The sequence below is a fragment of the Oncorhynchus keta genome, chromosome 10 (genome assembly GCF_023373465.1).
Source record: "Oncorhynchus keta strain PuntledgeMale-10-30-2019 chromosome 10, Oket_V2, whole genome shotgun sequence".
Classification (NCBI taxonomy): domain Eukaryota; kingdom Metazoa; phylum Chordata; class Actinopteri; order Salmoniformes; family Salmonidae; genus Oncorhynchus; species Oncorhynchus keta.
In genome coordinates, this window is record NC_068430.1 from 47,216,616 (window position 1) to 47,232,772 (window position 16,157).

The window sequence follows — 16,157 nt, forward strand, 5'->3', positions numbered from 1 at the left end:
AAGTTAACATTTTTGGTATGCCCAGTGGGTTGATGGTGCTTCATTATCCTTTATAGAACAGGGACTGGGACATCTACAGCTTTCACATCAACTCCACAGTGACTAGTCGCTATGCAACCACTATCATCACCAGCCGGGTTGCCAATCGGATCGACCAGTCACAGGAAATAGAATTCCATGTCAAGATCCCCAAGAATGCTTTCATCAGTAAATTCAAAATGTAGGTCTACATGAATGTTTCACTGTCTAAGATGAGTTTACACACGTATTACACAAATATTACAAAAATGCTCACACATACAGTAACCCATGTCTTGTCCTGTCTCTCTCTATCTCTTTCTCTCTCTTCCGCCGTTCTTGTCTTTCTCAGGACCATTGAGGGGCAGACGTATGATGGGATTGTGAAACAGAAGGAGGAGGCTCAGCAGCAGTACACACAGGCAGTGTCTCGTGGTCAAAGCGCTGGCATAGTCAGGTGTGTGTGTGCAGGACTATCTAAACCTTGTAGTACTGTAATCATAGTCAAATTATTGACCAGGCACCCAGGGCACATGTCCAGGGGCCCTGACCTCCACCATTGACTATGTTAGTCACTCTACACATTTTGCCATGTATGTATGGACATGGCATTAGTCATGGCAAAATGTGTAGAGTTGTAGGAAATTAGCATTAAACATTTTAGCATTTTCTCTCCACCCCATTACACAAAAAAATGGCAAAAAAGGCTAGTGTGTCTGTGTATCTGTGTCTACAGTATGCATGTGTTGTTATGTATTAGACAGTACCCCTTTTTGTCTCCTAAAGTTCAGTGGGGAGGACCCTGGAGGAGTTTAAGACATCTGTGACTGTGGCCGCGCTCAGTAAGGTGACCTTTGAATTGACCTATGAGGAGCTGCTGAAACGCCGACTGGGCAAGTACGAGCTGCTGATCCATGCTCGACCCATGCAACCTGTTGCTGACTTCAAGGTGAGTGAGTGAGTGAGTGAGTGAGTGAGTGAGTGAGTGAGTAGTGAGTGAGTGAGTGAGTGAGTGAGTGAGTGAGTGAGTGAGTGAGTGAGTGAGTGAGTGAGTGAGTGAGAATTGATCAATGATTGATGAGTCATTTGATATTGGGGTTGATGTTGTTTTCTTGCTCCTTATTTCTGTCTCTTCCTTATGGCCAGATTGATGTGTACATCAATGAGCGACCAGGCATTAACTTCCTGGACATAACAGGAGGGCTGAGCACCGAAGCACTGGCAAATGCCATCACCAAAACCCATGCTTCTAGTGAGGTAATGTCTAAAACAGGGTAATGTAGAGCTAACCAATAGAAAAGTCCAGACCCCAATACATTACATGGTAAAGAAAATATGTCTATGAGCCCTTGAGCAAGGCACTTAACCCTAAAGTGCTCCGATACGTTGTTCTGGATAAATAAATGACATAAATGTACATTTTCACACCTCTGGACATGTTAATGCTAATACGAATTAGCTCATTCTAACAGGGTAGGGTAAAGCAGGGTGTGTTTTTAAAAAGCAGAACCTGTAAACTACCAACCCCTCCCCAGGCCTGGGTACATTTCTACCCCAGCAAGGAGCAGCAGAGCCAGTGTGAAAGCTGTGGAGAGCAGGGCCTGAATGGAGACCTGGTCATCGCCTATGACGTCCACAGGAAAACATCCATGGGAGATCTCAATGTACACTTCTTCCATCCTCTTTCTGGCATTACTCCTTCATCTCTACCCCATCCTTTAATCACTGTCTCTCATTCCCTCTTCAGGAGGCAGAGGGGTATTTTGTCCATCACTTTGCCCCCAGTAACCTACCACGCATTCCAAAGAATGTGGTCTTCATCATCGATCGGAGTGGCTCCATGCATGGCAGGAAAATGGAGCAGGTTTGTGTGTGTGTGTGTTGCCTGTTGTAATGCAGCTTAAGGCTTAGCGATTAAGCAATGTACACATACACCACATATTTATATTCAATGAAGGGGACAATGCACATTGATTGAGTGGTTAATTGGTTGCATTTGATTGTATTTTGATTGCACTGCAATCTGTCAGACCCGTGAGGCCTTGTTGAAGATCCTGGGAGACCTGGCGGAGGACGACCACTTTGCCCTGATCACGTTCGACAGCTCAGTGTCTACCTGGAGGAAGGAGCTGCTGCCGGCCAACCAGGACAACCTGGAGGCTGCCAAGAGCTTCGCACGACACATCCATGAAAGAGGAGGTACAATTATTACTTACAGGCAAGGCCTCAACCACAAGCAGCTGCAGCCAAAGTGCGGCAGGACCCAGTCAAAGGCAGAGAAGAAATGACCGGTGCGGGTAGACTGTATGCAGATGTTCCTCTGCCGGAAGGCGGAGGTTCATCTTATATGGCGAAATCCACGTCAGATCTCGGCCCTGGGATGGAGTTGGTAGAATTGCCTGATGGCATGTGGGTCATGAAGCAGATGACACCACAGATTGTCATCACCTACAAAGCAACCAATGTGTTACCTGACTCTGTGTAGACGTCACATGTAAAGGAGACAATGCGTTATGTAACTTTGCTTAAGGGAGAGGATGTCTTGTGTGGCTGTAGTCAAAGGAGGCATGGGCTTGGATATGAAGGGGTATAATTACCAATGTAAATGATAGGGAAAGAGCGGAGAGGAGATTCTGGAGAAGACGGATCAGGAGCTGATTGATGTATTAGAAGTTAAACGACTTTTGGTGTAAGGTCAGAACAGAACTTTAGAAGCTTTTGCATTATAATTGCCATATAAAAAAACTATGAAATCCATCATTTGTGAAACTGTGGAACCAAAAGAGAAGTGTTACTGGTTTACATTAAGTGGTTAAATTGCTAATTGAATAAAATGCTGAAGAAGAAGAGTAGCGTTGTAACAAATACAGGCTCAGGGTGTTCACCTTAGATGTCCCCAGACCATATCGTGGCCTCGAACAGGAAACCACAGGGGGTAACTGTGTAAAAGACACAAAAGGAGCACTGGATATCTATAGTTTGTCGTTACTCAGACGAAGTGAGTAAGGACAAACTTTCATCTAATAAATGATTTCAAGAAATTAGTCTTAGCTGAAACCCTATACCCGGGACAGCGAGTGTGACTTACCCGGGAGGGTAAACTAGAAAGGCACTAGAAAGCCCTGTGGTTGCGTGAAAGGCGGGATGACACGTAGTTAGCCGGACAATGGCGCAGAGCGGACAATAAGTAAATATAGGATTTCTCCCGAGTGGCGCAGCGGCGCACTGCACCTCAGTGCTTGAGGCGTCACTTCAGACACCCTGGTTTGAGTCCAGGCTGTTTCACAACCGGCCGTGATTGGGTATCCCACAGGGCGGCGCACAATTGACCCAGAGTCGTCCGGGTTTGGCCGGTGTAGGCTGTCATTGTAAAGAAGAATTTGTTCTTAACTGACTTGCCAAGTTAAATAAAGGTTGGTGTTGTACACAAAAATAGCCCCAGCTCGCGCGTAATATACTGTGACACAAACTACCCTTGAAGTGTTAACAGTAGGAAGGGCTGAGCTAACCTCCGGCAGGCAGAGATAGACCAAGAGGGGTGACCGGGGTTAATAAAGTGGAGCCTAGAGCTTCTCTGCTAACTCAGCCTAGGATGGGAAGAGGGAGTCCCGCTCACTGGGAAAGAGGCTCATACCACGGAATAATCCAGGCCTACAGCGTAGTGGTAGTTGACCCACTCTGTGTGGTCAAGAGAAGATCCACAGGCAAAGACTACCGGTGCGTTTGTGACCCTAGTATGACCCGTAGTAGGCACCACATTACCTACTTACTTATTTTCAAAGATTTCCATAGCAGTTACGATATAGCATAATTTTGTAGCACTTAAAAGGATAGTGAGATTTTGACAAGGTGTACTCATGAGTCAGATGAAATCATGGATACCATTTTTCTGTCTCTGTGTCCAGTATGAAGAATGTTGAAGGTAGTTTCGCAAGTCAATTCTAACTAGCGCAATGACTGGAAGTAAACTGGAACAGCAAGCATGCATGAGTCATTCAAATGGTATCCATGAGTTTATCTGATTGGTTAAGTAGATAAAGGGCTTAAATGACAAATGCTCTCACCAACCCTTTAAACGGCACACAGGGTAAAGTAATGGCAGATATGAACTACAGCCTAGTTGGTGACAATAGCAGCTAATCCATAATGTGTTTTCCTCTCTCTTCTCTTCTTAGCCACCGACATCAATGCTGCTGTGTTGGAGGGCACAGCCATGCTGAACCGACACCCACAAGAGGGCTCAGCCTCCCTTCTTATATTGCTCACTGATGGAGACCCAACCACAGGTACACACACACACACAGTTTTGTATTGCTATCCTTGTGGGGACCAAATCATTTATTCCCATCCTAACCCTCCTTAACCCTTAACCTAACCATAACTTTAACCCTAAGCCTAACCTTGGGTGTCCCGAGTGTCACAGCGGTCTATGGCACTGCATCATAGTGCTAGAGAAGTCACTACAGATCCGGGTTCGATCCCGGGCTGTGTCGCAGCAGTGACTGGGTGACCCATGAGGTGGCTCACAATTGGCCCAGTGTCATCAGAGTTAGGGGAGGGTTTGGCCAGCTGGGATGTCCTTGTCCCATTGCGCTCTAGCGACTCCTGTGGCTGGCCGGGGAACATGCACAATGACCGTAACCAGTTGGACGATGTTTCCTCTGACACATTGGTGTGGCTGGCTTCCAGGTTAAGTGAGCAGTGTGTCAAGAAGCAGTGCGGCTTGGCAGGGTTGTGTTTCGGAGGACGCATGACTCTCGACCTTCGCCTCTCCTGAGTCCGTACGGGAGTTGTAGCGATGGGACAAGACTGCAACTACATATTGGATATCATGACATTTGGGAGAAAAAGGGAGGTAAAATGTTTTATCAAAACAAAAAACCTTAACCCCAAACCCCTAACCCTAACCCAAATTTTAAACCTAACCCCAATTGTAACCATTAACATTTAATTTACATTTACATTTAAGTCATTTAGCAGACGCTCTTATCCAGAGCGACTTACAAATTGGTGCATTCACCTTATGACATCCAGTGGAACAGCCACTTTACAATAGTGCATCTAAATCTTTTAAGGGGGGTGAGAAGGACCTAACCCAGACATGGGCAAACTACGGCCCGCGGGCCACATACGGCCCGTTAGGCTTTTTAATCCGGCCCGCCGAACTTGTCCAAATTATAGTAAAAACCTCCTTTTTTCCCCTTTCCCTGCAATGCCCACATTTCCCCAATAGATGGCGCACTCAAAACACATTGACCGTTGTTGGAGTGGCGCGTATTTCTCTTTATTTCACTTTAATTTTCACTTCGTTTCACGTCACCATTAAGCCCTTCTGTGAAAATGAGCGGACCAAAGAGAAGGAAAGTGGACAGCGAATGCCGAGTGTTTAATAAGGAGTGGACAACAAAATACTTCTTCACTGAAGTCCGATCAACGGCTGTATGTCTGATATGCCAAGAAGCTGTTGCGGTTTTCAAAGAGTACAATATCAGCCGTCACTTTGCCACGAAGCATGCAAACTATGCTAGCAGTCAACACAAGAACGGGCGGCTACTGCTCACGTTTAGCGTCATGAAAATCAACAAAGCCCATCACAGATCCAAGTTAACTGACCAACACCTCAGATCTGTCCTGAGAATTGCCACAACAAAACTAACTCCAGACTTTGATGCACTGGCAAAAAAGGGAGACCAACAACACTGTTCTCACTGAAATGGTGAGTTTTTCTGCTGTGTTATGAAAAAATGCATATGGAAAGTTTGGAAGTGCGTCTTTTAATTAAGAGCAATGCGCATTTACGCACAGCAGCGGTACAGTAGCTTAATTAACACGCCGCACATCACTCTTAATTTAAATTAAAAATTTCAGCTGCAGGTAGGATATTTAATACAGCCTATGTCTGTGTGCTTGGCAACTATACACGTGTACTGTTTGCGCGTGAAGGCGAGGGCGTCAGTGGCGAGTTTGTAGAGCGCGCGGTCAGGACAATCCATCCATGATTTTGCGGAGTTTAACACAAGTAGATATTATTGAGCTTGAGTATTTCGTTGTGTAATAATATGTTTTGAATCTTGAAAGTGATTCCATTTTTCAATAAATGTTGATTTCTTTAACTTTGCACCTTCGATTGAAACTTATTAAAAACAGACGCAATCTTGATAAATCACAGTGCGTATGTTATTTTAATCTATTTAAATTTCCTCCTCCCAGTATCTGCGAAATAGTATGTAAATGCCATATCTTGCATATTCCTTGAGACAAATTTATTAACTGATAAGGGCTATTTTTCACATTTGAAAGACAGTTAATAAATTGGGTTGTAGTGTTCTTACTGTGCTATGAGGTTTACACACACTACATTTAATGCTTTAGTATATCCGGCCCAAACACTCCCTCCAAATGCTCCTGGCCCGGCCCCTCTGTCAAATTTTAGAACCCATTGTAGCCCGCGAGTCAAAAAGTTTGCCCACCTCTGACCTAACCCATAAGTCTAAAATAGCATTTCTCCTTGTGGGGACTGGTAAAATGTCTTTGTTTTACTATCCATGTGAGGACTTCTGGTACCCACAAGGATAATTAAACAAAACACACACACACACACACACACACACACACACACACACACACACACACACACACACACACACACACACACACACACACACACACACACACACACACACACACACACACACACACAATGAAAGCCAATCTCACTTTCCTCAGGTGAGACCAACCTGGAAAAGATTCATGAGAACATAAAGGAGGCTATTGGTAAGAAATTCCCTCTTTACTGTCTCGGCTTTGGAATGGATGTCAACTTTGACTTCCTGGAGAAGATGGCGCTGGAGAACGGAGGTGTGGGACGCAGAATATATACAGACTCTGATGCTGCTCTGCAGTTGCAGGTAAGGTAACACACAGTGTGTGGCACTGCAATGGACTGTAATTCTTTCTTACAAATCTCAACATAAAAAATTGAGCCTGTAACAAAAACTAGTTTAAAAAATTCCCAACTGAGCTTCGTTAGCTGGAATACAAAAGTGCTGAACCAACCTTTAAGGCTTTATTTTAACAAACCTAATGCAATTTTAATCTAAGTCCTGGTGGTAGTGCTATAAGTTCGGAGGCGTGTCAGAAATATTTTTGCTATTTTCACAACCGGAATTATGAGCCCAGTAGCTGGCGGTGGTACGAAAAGGCTGGGTTTTTATGAATAAACAAGTTGAAGGTGTGTAGAGGCTTGATCCCTCACTGGCCAATCAGAACATGCCCCATGGCTAAATACTGTATGTGGTTGCTTCAAGTTTTGTATTTGCGGTCTTTTATGTATTGTAATGAACTCTAACTAGACTGTTAGTCCGTTATAGGCAAGTTTGTTAAATAGCCTACGGAAACAAAATTCTCAAATGTAGACCTATCGCATATTTGCTAAATATATTGAACTTGTTTTTGAACAGTAATTACATGGGTTCAATATGGAAATATATTGTTAACATTCACACTGATAATGGCTTAGTGTAAAATGCACCACGTCTGAGCCATGGACAAACGTTGTCAATGAGAAAGATTCAATTCATTATTGATAAGAGCTAAAAAGACAGAGTGAATCATTTGAATCAAATTCAAATAAAACGAAACAACAACTTGTTTTTAAATATGCTATGTCTAAACACAGTTTACAGGTAGGGCTGTTATGGTGACTGTATTACCGCCACACCAGGGGTCAGGAGTCAGGGCACCATCCAGTGTAATTAATAACTTCACCATATAATGTCAGACATTTTTACCCATATCTTTATTACCCTGCAACGTATGTGACTTTGATGTTTACTCCTGGTCTTATTTAGGCCATAACAAAGGGATTGAATACTAGTGCGACAGTTTTTACATGACAAAATTGCTAACTAATGTTAGCAATTAACACTTTCACCTCCTTTACCGCCAGTTGAAAATAGAACCCTTAATAAAGTGTAATAAAATCCTATCTCATAGGCTTAAACGGTTGTTTTCCATTTATCTGACTGTAGTTGACTTGGGAGGGAACAAGGAGGAGCAGGGGGTGGGACTAATGGCTACTGTACTGTACGATTGACAGGGCTTTTATGAAGAGGTGGCTACACCCCTATTGACGGACGTGCAGATGGTATATCTGGGTGGGGCTAACCTGACCCAAACCAACTTCAGCCAGTATTACAACGGCTCTGAGATCGTGGTGGCTGGACAGATCCCCGACAACAACATAGAGATGTTTACCGCAGAAGTCATAGCCATATCGGTGAGGTCACCTCTGCTCTACCCCCCTTTACAAGTCCATAGGTCAGATCACTCCATACTGTCCTGTTCTTTGTTTAGTATGTTCTTTTGTTTTTTTTTAAATATACAAAATGTTGATTAAAAAAATTGCTCCGTATCAGTACTTTAGAGACATCTCAGTCAAATGTCAGTATATACAATAAAGTCAATGTTTAGTATTGTGATGTGAGGATGTCTTGATTATTTCAGAAAAGCAATAGGGTGATGTACTCTGACACATTACCAACGAAGGAGCCCATTGAAGCCAGTTCTGACAGCCACATCCAGAGGCTGTGGGCCTACCTCACTGTAAAGCAGCTCCTGGACAAAGAGTGAGTTTGCTTTGCATGACATTGTCTGTGTTTGGGTATGTTTGCACCTGTGTCTATGAAGAGGGGTATCCTACAAAGCAAGCCAGATTTACTCAGGGTTTTCTAAAGCCAACCAGCTTCAGTTAGCTTCACACACCAGCTCAGGCTTCATTTGTACTACAATGGTGGATATTGTTCATCCGCCTGCTGCTAACTCTAGCAGGTTTGTAACTGCACGAGCATAAGTCAAATGCCAAGCTCCACATTGAGACAATGCTGAAACATCCATTCATGGGCGAGTCAGTGCCACATTTTCATTTGTGCCGACAACAAAAAACTATTCTATAAAATTCTAGCAAATTCAGCAGGCTATGGTCTGAAATAGTCTTTTAGGAGTGCAGTTTTTTTAAAATTACTTATCGTTAATACCATCTTTGGTCTGCTTATTAATGCAGAAGCACCTTTTTCCCCATTCCTGTCAATATTTCTAATATTATTTCTAATATTAATATCTAATATTTAATTCATATATTTAATTCATACAAAAGTGTTACATTGAGTGAAGTTTAAAATTAATTATGTGATGTATTTTAACATGAAATGTTTACAAAAGCAAACAAACATTTAATTAATAAAATATGTAATCAGTCATCTTCAAAAATAGATTTGTAGACATTTTTCAAATGTATATAAAAAAAATGGAAATATCATATTTACGTAAAGTATTCAGTCACTCAGTACTTTGTTGAAGCACCTTTGGCAGCAAATACATCCTAGAGCAGGTGTTCTTCAACCTTTTTCAAATTAGAAATTCTGTGTTTTCCTGGGACCCAAGCTTACGAAAACATACAACTACACGTACATATTGGTACATTTCATTGCACTTATGTCCATTAACAAATGCAACATAGACAAATAACAATTAAAATAAATACCCATATAAATAGCTATTCATGTTTATTTTCCCCCTTAAAACACTTGCATATCTGTCAGAATTTTGAACTATTTGGTAACAGAACACACCCACATGCTCAGTACAACCTTAAGTAACAGTACAGATGAAAAATTATCAGGCCTACTGTACATCTTACTGTAGAAATTATTGTTGAAAATTATAGATTGTAACTGTTGCTGTTAAAATACAATAAATCATTTTATTCTGAACTGGAATAAACTGATTGATCACACACACACACACACACACACACACACACACACACACACACACACACACACACACACACACACACACACACACACACACACACACACACACACACACACACACACACACACACACACACACACACACACACACACACACACACACACACACAAAACACACACACACATACATACACTCCTAATGAGAGATGTGTGACTGCAGGTCTATTCTGGACATTTTGACAGTGCAACCCTGAGGTTATGCTCAGTATTGAGTCTGTTTCTTTACTTGTTTCTTAACTATACCAGATTTGAGAACCCTGACTCGCATAGGTAACTTTATATGGTGCCAAACTGGATCAGAACATCTGTACTGCTTTCTCTGCCAGGCAGGAGACCGCTATGCATAATCACTTTAACTCTCCCTACGTGTACATATTACCTCAAAATAACTCCACATCGACTACTATGAGATAGCACTCCCTTTTTCTGCTTATTATAAAATTTCTACCTGTTATAAAATGACAACAATGCCTTGCTTGTTGACTTACCACTGTCGGAGTACTGTTTCCAGAGGCATACTGCCCTGTTCTGAAATAACTTCCTGGGTTTACCGTCATGCTGTGGCTGTTTTGTCAGGACCTGTCATTTGAATGAGTTTGTTTTGAGACTCTTTACTAAGCACTTCACTGCACAAAACACATTGTGGGCACTCCTCATTATTTCTCAAAGTTTGTATTAAACCAAGAGAGAAAAACTCATTGCTGTATTTGCGTTTCATGACAATTGAGCACAGTCAGAACCTGCTGTGGCTAGCTTGAGTACATTTGATGACAAGCCGGTGCAGTGGCTGACAGCGCATCAACTGCTGCTAAACAACAGCACTGCAGCGTGTGGGTCACGGAGTGATCTTCAAGAATACTGCGGAAAAAAGATCAGGTAAACCGCATTTTCCACCCACTCACACAGCTGCCAAACTGAGCAGAAACACTGCTACTACGCAGAGAGTGCCCTGAACAGACCGTATCAATTTACTCTGACAGGTCGCGACCCACCATTAACAGATCCGCGACCCGCTTTGGTTTCATCAGACCAGAGAATCTTGTTTCTCATGGTCTGAGAGTCCTTTAGGTGCCTTTTGGCAAACTCCAAGAGGACTGTTGTTTGCCTTTTACTGAGGAGTGGCTTCCGTCTGGCCAATCCACCTTGATGGCCAATCCACCAAACTTCTTCCTTACCAAATGATGTCCAATCAATTGAATTTACCACAGGTGGACTCCAATCAAGTTGTAGAAATATCTCAAGGACGATGGAGGCCACTGTGTTCTTGGGGACCTTCAATGCAGCAGAAATTGTTTGGCCTTGGTTTTGCTATGACATGCACTGTCAACTGTGGGACCTTATATAGACAGGTGTGTGCCTTTCCAAATTATGTCCAATATTGAATTTACCACAGGTGGACTCCAGTCAAGTTGTAGAAACATCTCAAGGATGATCAATTGAAACAGGATGCACCTGAGCTCCATTTTGAGTGTCATACTAAAAGGTCGGAATATTTACAGTTGAAGTCGGAAGTTTACATATACCTTAGACAAATACAATTAAACTCAGACTTCACAATTCTTGACATTTAATCCTAGTAAAAATCCTGTTTTAGGTCAGTTAGGATCACCACTTTATTTTAAGATTGTGAAATGTCAGAATAATAGTAGAGAGAATGAATTATTTCAGCTTTTATTTCTTTCATCATATTCCCAGTGGGTCAGAAGTTTACATACACTCAATGAGTATTTGGTAGCATTGCCTTTAAATTGTTTAACTTGGGTCAAACGTTTCAGGTAGCCTTCCACAAGCTTCCCGCAATACATTGGGTGAATTTTGGCCCATTCCTCCTGACAGAGCTGGTGTAACTCAGTCAGGTTTGTAGGCCTCCTTGCTCGCACACGCTTTTTCAGTTCTGCCCACAAATGTTCTTTCGGATTGAGGTCAGGGCTTTGTGACGGCCACTCCAATACCTTGACGTTGTTGTCCTTAAGCCATTTTGCTTGGGGTCATTGTCCATTTGGAAGACCCATTTGCGACCAAGCTTTAACTTCCTGACTGATGTCTTGAGATGTTGCTTCAATATATCCATATAATTTTCCTACCTCATGATGCCATCTATTTTGTGAAGTGCACCAGTCCCTCCTGCAGCAAAGAATTCCCACAACATGATGATGCCACCCCCATGCTTCATGGTTTGGATGGTGTTCTTCGGCTTGCAAGCCTCCCCCGTTTTCCTCCAAACATAACGATGGTCATTATGGCCAAACAGTTCTATTTTTGTTTCATCAGACCAGAGGACATTTCTCCAAAAAGTACGATCTTTGTCCCCATGTGTGCAGTTGCAAACCATAGTCTGTCTTTTTTATGGTGGGATTGGAGCAGTGACTTCTTCCTTGCTGAGCTGCCTTTCAGGTTTTGTCGATATATGACTCGTTTTACTGTGGATATGGATACTTTTTTAGCTGTTTCCTCCAGCGTCTTCACATGGTCCTTTGCTGTTGTTCTGGGATTGATTTGCACTTTTCGCACCAAAGTATGTTCATATCTAGGAGACAGAATGTGTCTCCTTCCTGAGCTGTATGATGGTGTTTATACTTGCGTGCTATTGTTGATACAGATGAATGTGATACCTTCAGGCATATTTTTCTGAGGTATTGGCTGATTTCTTTTGATTTTCCCAATGATGCAATGAGGTTGAAGGTAGGCCTTGAAATACATCAACAGGTACACCTCCAATTGACTCAAATGATGTCAATAAGCCTATTAGAAGCTTCTAAATCCATTACATATTTTTCTGGAATTTTTCAAGCTGTTTAAAGGCATCGTCAACTTAGTGTATGCAAACTTCTGACCCACTGGAATTGTGATACAGTGAATTATAAGTGAAATAATCTGCCTGTAAACAATTGTTGGAAAAATGACTTGCATCATGCACAAAGTAGATGTCCTAACCGACTTGCCAAAACTATAGTTTTTTAACAAGAAACTTACGATTTCAACTGGATGTAAATAAGATATATATATATATATACATATTTCATTTTTTTGCAAACATTTCTGTTTTCGCTTTGTCATTATGGTATACTGTGTATAGATTGCTGAGGATTTTTATTTATTTAATCAATTTTAGAATAAGGCTGTAACGTAACAAAATGTGGAAAAAGTCAAGGGATCTGAGTACTTTCCGAAGGCACTGTATATGCCAGGTCACAACCGAAACAATGATGTCACTACCAAAACGCCTGTTATTTTGGCCAAAAATGAAGATAGTAAAAGTAACAAGTAAATCAATCAATATGTTTCAGATTCATACATTTAATCATTGGACATTATTCAGAGAATAATAGAGATGATATTTCTTTAAATTAAATTGAAAGGAATAATACACCCGTCGTGGAAATTCTACACAGGGACACTCAAAGTAAATTTTTATGAATCTTCCTTTATTCTCAATGCGCTGGAGAGGTTCTAACCAACTCAATGCACCATGTACACATGTCGATCAGGAGCTCCAACAGAGAAGTCTCATTAGTTCTCTTATATACAGTGCCTTGCGAAAGTATTCGGCCCCCTTGAACTTTGCGACCTTTTGCCACATTTCAGGCTTCAAACATAAAGATATAAAACTGTATTTTTTGTGAGGAATCAACAACAAGTGGGACACAATCATGAAGTGGAACGACATTTATTGGATATTTCAAACTTTTTTAACAAATCAAAAACTGAAAAATTGGGCGTGCAAAATTATTCAGCCCCTTTACTTTCAGTGTAGCAAACTCTCTCCAGAAGTTCAGTGAGGATCTCTGAATGATCCAATGTTGACCTAAATGACTAATGATGATAAATACAATCCACCTGTGTGTAATCAAGTCTCCGTATAAATGCACCTGCACTGTGATAGTCTCAGTGGTCCGTTAAAAGCGCAGAGAGCATCATGAAGAACAAGGAACACACCAGGCAGGACCGAGATACTGTTGTGAAGAAGTTTAAAGCCGGATTTGGATACAAAAAGATTTCCCAAGCTTTAAACATCCCAAGGAGCACTGTGCAAGCGATAATATTGAAATGGAAGGAGTATCAGACCACTGCAAATCTACCAAGACCTGGCCGTCCCTCTAAACTTTCAGCTCATACAAGGAGAAGACTGATCAGAGATGCAGCCAAGAGGCCCATGATCATGGATGAACTGCAGAGATCTACAGCTGAGGTGGGAGACTCTGTCCATAAGACAACAATCAGTCTTATATTGCACAAATCTGGCCTTTATGGAAGAGTGGCAAGAAGAAAGCCATTTCTTAAAGATATCCATAAAAAGTGTCGTTTAAAGTTTGCCACAAGCCACCTGGGAGACACACCAAACATGTGGAAGAAGGTGCTCTGGTCAGATGAAACCAAAATTGAACTTTTTGGCAACAATGCAAAACGTTATGTTTGGCGTAAAAGCAACACAGCTCATCACCCTGAACGCACCATCCCCACTGTCAAACATGGTGGTGGCAGCATCATGGTTTGGGCCTGCTTTTCTTCAGCAGGGACAGGGAAGATGGTTAAAATTGATGGGAAGATGGATAGAGCCAAATACAGGACCATTCTGGAAGAAAACCTGATGGAGTCTGCAAAAGACCTGAGACTGGGACGGAGATTTGTCTTCCAACAAGACAATGATCCAAAACATAAAGCAAAATCTACAATGGAATGGTTCAAAAATAAACATATCCAGGTGTTAGAATGGCCAAGTCAAAGTCCAGACCTGAATCCAATCGAGAATCTGTGGAAAGAACTGAAAACTGCTGTTCACAAATGCTCTCCATCCAACCTCACTGAGCTCGAGCTGTTTTGCAAGGAGGAATGGGAAAAAAATTCAGTCTCTCGATGTGCAAAACTGATAGAGACATACCCCAAGCGACTTACAGCTGTAATCGCAGCAAAAGGTGGCGCGACAAAGTATTAACTTAAGGGGGCTGAATAATTTTGCACGCCCAATTTTTCAGTTTTTGATTTGTTAAAAAAGTTTGAAATATCCAATAAATGTCGTTCCACTTCATGATTGTGTCCCACTTGTTGTTGATTCCTCACAAAAAAATACAGTTTTATATCTTTATGTTTGAAGCCTGAAATGTGGCAAAAGGTCGCAAAGTTCAAGGGGGCCGAATACTTTCGCAAGGCACTGTACGTACACAGAAAGTAATAATGACATGTTTTAGCTTATTCATTATTATTCATTATTCATAATTAAGTCATCATTAACATTTGCTTCATTCATGTGACCGACCAATACTGGTTCATGCATGTGACAGACCAATACCTCACGAGGCTTTCTTCTCTCGAAGCTGAGACCTTGAAACTGAGATATCGTTCTCAAAACAAGGGTCTGGGCGTACTGCCAAATTGCAGATACTACAGTGAGGAATTCTCCCAGGCACGTTCAATCAGTCACTTACATGAACACAGAAATTGGTTATTAGAAAAGCACAAACGTAAACATTCCCAGTTCATTACACCCAAACCATTCATTCCTATGCTTTACAGTGTTAAATAACACAAATATATGATAACAATATTGTTTGTGAACAAATGTTTAATTTTGTCATTTTAATAAGGTTATTAAGAGCAACGTGAAAATCGTTGTGGAAATCTGATGCAGCTCAAGTCGACTACAAAACCCACAATGCAATGCTCTCTCTTTCACTCTGAGCATGCTTTCTAGCTAGCTAGTGTAGCTAATGTACACACAATAATACCAAAGATAGTACAAGGTGCCAGATGTTTCACCGGATGTATAAATCTGAAATATGGAGTGAGATGGAACTGGGCCTACATTTGGCATATTTTCTCACTGAAGAAAAGCCCGATCTCAATACAGTCTTCTGTTACCATAACTAGAATCTGTTACAGATAGAGTGCATTAAGTTTTGCAGGTTCAAGTCCCGTACTTTTTCTGAATGTCCTCTCCCGATATGATCAAATTCATGAACATGTAAAATTGTATTCAAATTCGTTGGTTAATTTACCATCATCCAATACACACACACACACACACACACACACACACACACACACACACACACACACACACACACACACACACACACACACACACACACACACACACACGGCAAGGGGGGAGAACAGAAAATTGCGTTGCGTGATGGACATTGAAAGAAAAACTGAGTTGAATATTTGGTCCACTGTTTAGTTTGACCACATCTTAGCAAAATACATACCTTGTCATGACGATATAAAAGGATGTATGTGTTCTAGACAAGTATGCCCATACCATATATTGGCTGATATGGCAATCAGGAGTAGAGGTAATGTTTTAAA

At 41.7% G+C, this 16,157-nt stretch overlaps 1 protein-coding gene across 1 annotated transcript in view; it reads left to right on the plus strand.

Annotated features, from left to right (window-relative positions):
• Positions 1-16,157, plus strand: part of LOC118362792 (inter-alpha-trypsin inhibitor heavy chain H3-like) — a 40,326-nt gene that overhangs the window by 14,681 nt on the left and 9,488 nt on the right. Inside the window, exons 2-12 of the mRNA XM_035743410.2 lie at positions 57-220; positions 371-475; positions 805-967; positions 1,165-1,275; positions 1,554-1,682; positions 1,766-1,882; positions 2,049-2,217; positions 4,194-4,304; positions 6,745-6,926; positions 8,117-8,296; positions 8,524-8,645. Coding sequence (XP_035599303.1) covers positions 57-220; positions 371-475; positions 805-967; positions 1,165-1,275; positions 1,554-1,682; positions 1,766-1,882; positions 2,049-2,217; positions 4,194-4,304; positions 6,745-6,926; positions 8,117-8,296; positions 8,524-8,645 — 1,553 coding nt within the window. The remainder of the gene's footprint in view (positions 1-56; positions 221-370; positions 476-804; positions 968-1,164; positions 1,276-1,553; positions 1,683-1,765; positions 1,883-2,048; positions 2,218-4,193; positions 4,305-6,744; positions 6,927-8,116; positions 8,297-8,523; positions 8,646-16,157) is intronic.